This window comes from Centrocercus urophasianus, unplaced genomic scaffold, assembly GCF_019232065.1.
Source record: "Centrocercus urophasianus isolate 14NV4802_14NV808 unplaced genomic scaffold, USGS_Curo_1.0 seq_1248, whole genome shotgun sequence".
Lineage (NCBI taxonomy): Eukaryota > Metazoa > Chordata > Aves > Galliformes > Phasianidae > Centrocercus > Centrocercus urophasianus.
The window spans coordinates 3,831-13,020 of NW_024884418.1; the positions used below are offsets into that span (position 1 = coordinate 3,831).

Below are 9,190 nucleotides of genomic sequence, written 5' to 3' on the forward strand. Positions count from 1 at the left end.
AAACAGAACCACAAGGCATAGGTGAGGTCACCAGATGGGGCCAGCCTACTGCACCATCCAGCTCTTCCATTATGCCCAGAAAAACAATCCCCAACCACTCACTTCAACTACAGAAGAGCGCTACCTAGAGAGCTTCTCTGTTACAGCAGGGGTGTGCTATAGGTGCTATTTTCTTCTTTCAAAGCAGCCCTCTTCCTTGGAGGAAGTGCTGTGCACATGGGAGCTGCGGCCTTGTTGCAGTCATGAGCAGCTCCAGGGAACATCCCAGCAGGAGGAGTCAGACAGCCTTTCAAATAACACACATCAGCAAATCAGAGGTGCTTCAGCACAGTGCTTTTGGGTGATACTTGTATCTGCAAATTCCTGTCGTACTGCCTACGGCTAACTGACCTAACTGGAGCAATTATGCAGTGAGACCATTTAAAAGACCAGCAGATTTGAAAATCCTGTTTTAATAGAAACCTGCCAGAGCTGCACAGTTTTCCGAAAGGAAAAATGCTACAGTTAATGCATCTACTGAGCAAATCAGAGTAGTTCAGGATTCAGACCAAATTAAGTTATTCTCCCTACAGCGTTTCCCAATTTCTTTCTAAGTGAGTTCAGCTACAGGATAACTTTACAGTATTAAGATCAAGGCCTACACAGCAACTTCGGAGCATTCATCAATTTATTTTCTTAATTCAGTTACATATCTCATAGCTAACACTCATTATCTCATCATAAAGCTATGCTACACATTATAACAAAAACCGTTAATGTTGAGCAGATGAAACATTAATAAACAAATATTCTACTGTTTCATTATAAGTCAAACACTAGAAGTCAACATAATTAGTTTTTGTTCAGCAAAACCAGGATGTTATATATAAAAAAAAAAACTGAAAACATAAGCCAGTAATTTTACTCAATGAATTAAAAACAAAGGCAGCACAGATGAAACACTTAACATGAAGATACTTCCTTAAAGTAGCAACTCAACTCTTTTCTGAGAAAGTGGGTGGCTCTGAAAAGAGCCTTTGGGTTATATTATGTTTTCAAATACCTAACCGGCTTTACTGGCAGAGATTATTTGCTTTTAGCCTTATGACTCTCAGTCTTCTTGGGCAGCAGCACGGCCTGGATGTTGGGCAGCACCCCGCCCTGCGCGATGGTGACCTTGCCCAGCAGCTTGTTGAGCTCCTCGTCGTTGCGGATGGCCAGCTGCAGGTGGCGGGGGATGATGCGCGTCTTCTTGTTGTCGCGGGCCGCGTTGCCCGCCAGCTCCAGGATCTCGGCCGTCAGGTACTCCAGCACGGCCGCCATATAGACGGGAGCTCCGGCCCCCACCCGCTCCGCGTAGTTACCTTTCCGCAGCAGCCGGTGCACGCGGCCCACGGGGAACTGCAGCCCGGCTCGTGATGAACGCGACTTGGCCTTGGCTCTAACCTTCCCGCCCTGCTTCCCGCGGCCCGACATGGTACTGCTGCCAACGAGAGCTTACAGAACAAACCAAGCCAGAAACAATACAGAGGAAATCATACTGACGCAGGCGCTCGTCCCCTTTTATCCCTTCCCAGGGCGGGAGTAGCGGCCGCTGATTGGCTGGAATCTACAGTTGTGAAAACAACCAATGAAACAGCGGATCTTATTGCAACCAATCAGAAACAAAGAAACACCCCTTACAGAAAAGACCAATCGCATTGCACGAATTGGAGCCTCGGTATTTGCATAACAGCCCTATAAATAGTGGCGCCGCAGCCATTTTAGATGCAGTTCGCTTTTGCAGTGGTTGGGTAGTTGTGTGTTCGAAATGCCTGAGCCAGCTAAGTCTGCTCCCGCCCCCAAGAAGGGCTCCAAGAAGGCGGTCACCAAGACCCAGAAGAAGGGTGACAAGAAACGCAAGAAGAGCCGCAAGGAGAGCTACTCGATCTACGTGTACAAGGTGCTGAAGCAGGTGCACCCCGACACGGGCATCTCGTCCAAGGCCATGGGCATCATGAACTCGTTCGTCAACGACATCTTCGAGCGCATCGCCGGCGAGGCGTCGCGCCTGGCGCACTACAACAAGCGCTCGACCATCACGTCGCGGGAGATCCAGACGGCCGTGCGGCTGCTGCTGCCCGGCGAGCTGGCCAAGCACGCGGTCTCCGAGGGCACCAAGGCGGTCACCAAGTACACCAGCTCCAAGTAGAGCGGTCCTGATCCTCACTCTGAACCCAAAGGCTCTTTTCAGAGCCACCCACTCATTCAGTGAAAGAGCTTTAATACAACGTGTTTTTGTGTCTTGTTTGTTTGGAAGGTTAAATAAGATGTGATTATTTTTCCTGGAGAATTTCTACTTGATTCTGGGTTATTTAGGGCGAACAATAAAGATCTATCTCCAGATTCACTGGTCAATGCTTTGTGGTGTTAAACAATTTCAGGTATGATTAATTTGTTTTGTAAGCGTTGTGTGTCTTATCCAATAAACACAAGTAGTGTGTTTTTGATTTTAATAGTTGCAGTGCACTAATACATCACTCAAAGAATATCACCTATCTTTCAGTAGCTCCACTAACATTCATTAGAGGAGAAAATAAACAAGTAATGTTTTTTTGCGTAATCAGTCTTACCGTGCGTGTCTCTGAGCTGAAATTTTGGCTTTGAGAGGAGAACGATTACCCCTGCAGATCTGAGAACAACGATAAGAGCGAGGGCGCGCTGTAACAGACGCTTTCGGAGCGGAGCTGTCCGGCGGCAGCGCCGAGCCGATTTCGCAGCGCGGGCTTTTTGAATCTTTCCAGTCGTCCAATAAGCGACCGCGGTTTCTCCCATCACCCAATCAGAACGGGCTTCAGGCAGAGCCGGGCCTCCCAGGCAGCCCCGCGCCGCTCTGCGTCCGTCCGGCAGCGGCCCCGGTGAGCTCCGTGAGCGCCTCGCCCGGCGGTGGGAGAGGGAGGGAGGTGGCGGGCGCGCTGCCTATTCCGGCCCTCTCCCTGCGGCTCTAACAGCAGTTTTGTGAAGCTGTGCAGGAATTTAAAAAGACCCCGCTGAGAGGAAAGGTCATTGCCAAGGACGCGGAGGAGCCGTGCCGGAGAGTTGGCAGCGCCTGTCCCTAAGAGGCGTGGCGGTAGCGCGCAGACTGTTAGGGACCGCACTGTCTGAGTTAAAGCACCGAGAGAGACCTGCATGCCCCAGAGCGATACCCACCCCAGCAATCCCTTTAACACACGCACCTCTGTCCTGCGTTGCTCAAAGGCAGCCCGAAGAGAGGTTGCTTTTTTTCCTTTCTCCCCCCTCTCTCCAGGGAGCGCAAACTTTATTTTTTCCAGCCCTATGCTAACCACGTTCCGTGGCTCAGAGTCCTGCTATTTCTGCAGGCGAGCATCCCATCTGATCGCGAGTAAAAAATGGCGAATCGAGAGCTTCGCTGCAGGCATGGAGCTCACTGTCCGAGTGTCTCAGCTCTTTTTCGGACAGTGGTGGGTGGCTCTTAAAAGAGCCGTTGGGTTTAAGTATTTCCACATCAATACTTCACTTCTTGGCCGCCGCCTTCTTTCCCTTGGCTGCCTTCGGTTTGGCCGCCTTGGATTTGGCAGCTTTGGGCTTCACCGCCTTTGCCTTGGCCGGGCTTTTGGCAGTCGCCGCCTTTTTGGGCTTGGCAGCCTTGGTCACCTTCTTCGGGCTCTTGGCCGCCTTCTTGGTGGCAGCGGCCGCCGGCTTCTTGGCTTTCTTGGGGCTCTTCTTCGCCGCCGCCTTCTTGGGCTTTTTGGCTGCGCTGGCAGGCTTCTTCGCCGCCGGTTTCTTGGGCTTGGCCGCGGGCGTTCTCTTCCTAGGAGCCTTCTCCTTCGCCTCTCCCGGCTTCTTGCTGAGGCGGAACGAGCCAGAGGCGCCGGTGCCCTTGGTCTGCACCAGGGTGCCCTTGCTGACGAGGCTCTTGAGCCCCAGCTTGATGCGGCTGTTGTTCTTCTCCACGTCGTAGCCGCCGGCGGCCAGCGCCTTCTTGAGCGCGGCGAGGGAGAGCCCCTTGCGCTCCTTGGAGGCGGACACGGCCTTGGTGATCAGCTCGGTGACGCTGGGGCCCGCGGGCTTGCGGGCTTTGGCGCCGCCCGCCGCCTTCTTCGGCTTCTTGGCGGCCGCCTTGGCGGCGGGGGCCGCGACAGCGGGAGCGGCGGCGGGAGCGGTCTCCGACATCGCGGCAGAGACTTCTTCCTAATCAAAAGAAAGTAATTGGGCTACAGTAACCCCGATGCCTGAATTTATAGCGAAGCGGTGATCTGTGATTGGTGCTTTACAGAGCCCGCCTAACTGTTAGCCAGGAAGAGCTTTCCGTCCTCCGAGTCTGTGTTTCTTCGGAGTTATAAATTCGTATTTTTTGAAAAATCCCGGCCGCGAAATCACCCCGCTTTCTTCGGGGGGTGAAGAGAAGACCTTGAAGCTTCGTTCTGGGGAGTTTGTCGCCGCGGGCATCCTGGACAAGAGCAAAAAGACGCGTTTAACGTGCCGTCCTGCATCCGGGAAGACCCTGGGGAAGGCGAACTTTTGTTTTTCCGTCTAAATTAAAATAAAAGCTTTCGTCAAAAAATCTCCCCCGTAGCGCAGATTTGTTCTTTAGGGGCTTTTCTGCGGAACAGGATGGATACCGAGGGGGCAGCTTCAATACTTTTGTCGCAAATTGAGTTCAAAGAGAAGGAAGTAACACAATTTCGTGTCTGAGCTTTGAATATGGATAGAGAATCGCCTCCCTGAACCGTATCTTTAACTATTAAGAATACGGTATTCTCACAAAATTCTGTGTTTTGAGAACATAAGATACATCCAGAGGAATTGATGTGCTAGAACTTGTCACTGTTCCTCGTGTTTTGTTATGTTCTGAGAGGGAATGGTAGCATTTTGATTTATTTTTTTGTTTTGTTTTGTTTTTGGAAATCACTTCTGTATATAAAAAACGAAGCTGTTTTTGCCTCGTTAATAAAGGCGAAATAAGCTGCAAGCTCGATGTTTTGTCCTTTACAGTGCACTATATTGCTGCTCTTAAAACTTGCAAAAGTCAGAAGCAAGAAGTAAGGAGAAAAACGTCCAACACATTTATATACACAAAGATGTGTCACATTATCCTCAAACATCAGTGGAACAAACTGAAGCCTCTCTTCTCCCCAAATAAATGTAATAATATGGAAATCGACCTCTGAGAACAGAACGACTCATACAACATTTATTTACATATATTTGGATATAGGCTTGTTTTCCCACCATAAGCTTTATAAAATCTGTGATTCTCAAGAGAAAAGAAGAAGACATCCAGACAAATCCTCATAACATAAATGCTCATGTAGCAACATAATTTTCAGATAATCCTCACAAGTAAAAATCAGTTTTGATTTTCACTTAATTATTGTCTCACCCGGTGACAAATGAAAATAATTCTGTTTGCTCATTAGTTTAAATATTGATTAGGATTGATTGCAGTATTTTGGAGCTGATCAGAATTCAGAAGCCTCAGCTGGTTTCTAATTAGAAAGCAGACTGAAATTTATTCCTTCACTGAAAAATAACAAATTAATCCCCAAATGATTGTTTTTGTCCCACTTTAGAAATAGCTACCATGTAAAACATCAGTGGGCTGTTATATGAAAGAACGTCTCTTTTAGCGCTGATGAATCTGAGATTCATGAAGATAAATAATACTCTGCAGAAGGCCTTGTGTAGTTCCAGTGGACCAGTGCTGAAAATACCACTGAGTTATTTGTACCATTAAGTGGTTTTAGTTTAAAAGAAATATACCAAAATAGCAAGGAGTACTGAGGTACAACAGAATAGCCAGAGTGTAAACAATGAACTGTCACTGCTTTGTCTTCTCATGTAATTCCATTTTTATTTTGCCATGTCTGTATGTATGCCAGCTGATACATTGAAGGAGAGGAAAGTAAAGGCAGAGAGGAAGGGGAGATTCTGGCTGTTCAGTACCCCACTGCTGAAGCCAGGCTGGAAGGCGCCCTGAGTTGGGCTCTGAGATCTGCCACACATTTCAGGTGGTGCCATTCCCAGGTAAGCAGCCAGGGTAAATCCACAGTAACCACAAAGCTCTGGGCAACTGCATGAGAGACGGGAATAAAATTCTGAGAGACAAAAAGTTGCTAGAAAAGGAGATGATGCTTATTTCCCAAAAAGGTTAGATGGAGATTTCTCTAAAACAGAATCAGTCTGCAAGTGAGAGAGAGAACAGAGCTAGGAAGGGTTGTCAGGTGTGTGGGTCTGTTTGATGTAAGGCACTCTTCTAGGCTGCAAGTGCAGGCAGTGGTGGTGAGATCATCTGATCTGATGGAAGTTGGCTTCTCCTCGTTTACTTCTCAATGGGTTGATATAAATCCAAATGTTTTTAAACTTATCCCTCCCTCAAGTGCTGACTGTTCTGAGTTGCACTTCTGAAGTTCCTTGTTTTTCCCTGGCAGTCTGAGACACCTGAATACAGACCAGTTGGTTGCAGTTGCAGTTCGCATCCAATGCTGAGCTGTCAGCATCCCTCATCCTGCCTGTTCCTCAGGCATCAGACCCTCCCCAGTCTGCACAGAGCACACCTGGTCTCCTTTTTCTGATCACTGAGAAGTTTCCTGGTCTTGATTGCTATTTCTGAAAAGTTTTTAAAGAGTGGAGAGTGGGCCTTTGGAGTTATGAGGTGGTGTGAATAGAGCTTTTTCCTTGTCCTTTTTTCTTCTTTTTCTCTTCTTTTTATTCTTTCTCTTTTTCCCTTTTCTTTTTCTTTTTCCTTTTCTTTCTCCTTTCTCCTTTCTTCTTTCTCCTTTTTCTTCTTTTCCTTTCTCCTTTCTCCTTTTTCCTTTCTTCTTTCCCTTTTCCCTCTTTCCCCTTTTCGTTTTCATTTTTTCTTTTCCTGTTGATTTTTCCCTCCCTTAGGTGTGGAATTGAATTTCTCTAGTTAATCAGATAAAACTCTGAACAATTTTCAAGTTTGGTTTTCTGTAAATAGCTGTCGAGAGAAAAACTTGATAATTTTTCTTATTGAGACATAGGGGTCCACATGGAGGAAAAACAGATTAGACATCAGACGGATAGGGGCAGATTAAACACACAGAATACAGGAAAATAACACAAATAAGCTAAAGACTACACTCATTTATTTGTATTTACTCTTCTTAGCATGTTGAAGACCCAGAGAAATTGTTGATTTTTAATATAAGTATCCTAGTCTTCTGACGAAGGATGTTTTTGCATGCGTTCAGGTATCTACTCTTAACACTAATCATTAAAAATATATACAAATAACAAGATCAAGAAACATCAGTCAAGTTTTTGCTGTGAGGCAAGTTTGTTGCCAACACTGATTCAAAGTTTAATTGCAAAGTTTATATAGTAAGGAAGAATTAAGATGACAAAATGCCATTGGTAAAGAAGTCACATGTATTGCTTGACATATGCACCTCAACAAAGCTGAGAAAAATATGTCACCAGATGTTCCAGTGTTAGGGCATCCCGTGTCCTAATATTTTGTATCTATTTTGCCTTCTACTCTATTACCTGCAGCAACACAACAGTTTAGAAGGCTGAGAAAAGCATTTTTCTATTTGGTATAAGCTAAGAAACCTAGTTCTAAAAACATGCCAAATAATTTGGCCCATACTGGAACAGCCTGTTGATGTCATTGAGATAGATGGAAGTACTTTGTTTTCTATCTCTAGGAAAATGAATGTAAGAAAGTTCTCTTGCAGCTGCATTGTCAGACGGTCTCTGCTGCTGCTTTCTTTTTTCAGCACACGTACATTGCCACAATGTTGTTTCATCCTTGCGTTCAGGAACGATTTTGTCCTCTGCTACATTCAAAGCAGGATAAAAGAAAACAAATGAAGAAAAAAAAGTTTATCATTCTTGTCAGTCAAACACAGGTACATCATATTACTGAGTTCTTAAGGGTTGAGATACAAAAGGGATGTTCCCACAACGCTCTTCCCATCATAGAAGGGTCTAGTAGCCTCCATGCTAGTTTTCCTATTTACTTAGGTTCAGCAAAGGAGGATTGCTGCGAGTGATGTGAAGACTTGAAAGTAACGACAGGGTTTGTCAGACTGCAGTGATTTTATGATCACAGAACAGTGGAATTTGGAAAGCATCTCTGTAGATCATTGAGTGCAGTGCCCAGGATCGAGGCATGGCCAGCTAGAGCAGGGAGACATTACAACCTCAGTGGGCAAACTGTTCTACTGTTTGACCACCTCCACAACAAAACTTAGACATATTGCTTAAGTTTTAGTAGAATTTCCTGTGTTTTGTTTGTGCCAATTTCTTCCTGTCCTGTCACTGGGCAGTCCTCATCAGCGCTGAGTGGAGGGAAAAAATCACCTTCATCAGTGCTGGTTTGGAATTCGTACTTATCCATGTTAATTTATGAATCCCATATGTGGATTAATGATGAATTGCACTCCTGCCATTTTTATTTATTTATTTATTTTTAAATTTATTTGTTTATTTTTACTTCTGGTCATTAATTAAAATTAGCTTCAGAAAAATCATTGTTACCTCTCACACAGCTTTATTTTCAAGGCTTGTGAAGACCAGTTTGAATTGCCCTGTCTTGTCTTTGTGGTCATGGTGTCCATGAGTGTAGGACTTTAAAGGCTAGTTGGAGTCATGGCAAATCTTCTAATTCAAATAGGAATACAACCCTAAGCCCCTAAAACCAGAGTGCATCAATAAGTTGGAGTACATTTCTTGTATAAGAAAAGCAATAATGTAGAAAAATGAAACAATGCAAAACAAAAAAATGGAGTGATTGAAGTGCCAAATCAGGATCTAGTGGATTCTAGCATGTAAGTAGCTAAAAGAAACACAGCAATGCCATTCTCCTATCTGCCATGTTTTCTAGGTAGCAAAAATCATACTGTCCTTTTCATGACTGGAGATCCACCTGGAAAATATGGAGCAGAAATCCCCACATAATTATGTTTTGTTTCTCTATATCCATCAATGAATATTATTACCATTATTATGTATAGGAATCTGATTCATGAGCAGAATTTTGTTCTACTGGGGATATAATTGTAGTCTTGTTTGCAGCAGCAGAAGAGGAGGAAGCACATAAATGAAGGATACATGTGCCTACTATACTATATAGTATATACTATATACTATGTACTATGTACTATATACTATATACTATATACTATATACTATATACTATATACTATATACTATATACTATATACTATATACTATATACTAT

The 9,190-nt window shown here is 44.9% G+C and overlaps 3 protein-coding genes across 3 annotated transcripts; 1 reads left to right on the forward strand and 2 right to left on the reverse strand.

Annotated features, from left to right (window-relative positions):
• Nucleotides 1-649: 649 nt before the first annotated feature.
• LOC122156511 (histone H2A.J) lies at nt 650-1,495 on the reverse strand. The gene has a single exon (XM_042811275.1). It carries the CDS (start codon nt 1,453-1,455, stop codon nt 1,066-1,068), a length of 390 nt encoding a protein of 129 aa, XP_042667209.1. The 5' UTR covers nt 1,456-1,495; the 3' UTR covers nt 650-1,065.
• A 264-nt stretch (nt 1,496-1,759) lies between these two features.
• LOC122156512 (histone H2B 1/2/3/4/6) lies at nt 1,760-2,474 on the forward strand. The gene has a single exon (XM_042811276.1). The coding sequence runs from the start codon at nt 1,790-1,792 to the stop codon at nt 2,168-2,170; it is 381 nt and encodes a 126-aa protein (XP_042667210.1). The 5' UTR covers nt 1,760-1,789; the 3' UTR covers nt 2,171-2,474.
• A 539-nt stretch (nt 2,475-3,013) lies between these two features.
• On the reverse strand, nt 3,014-4,152 carry LOC122156510 (histone H1.10). Its single transcript, XM_042811274.1, has one exon. It carries the CDS (start codon nt 4,150-4,152, stop codon nt 3,493-3,495), a length of 660 nt encoding a protein of 219 aa, XP_042667208.1. The 3' UTR covers nt 3,014-3,492.
• Between the last annotated feature and the right edge of the window lie 5,038 nt (nt 4,153-9,190).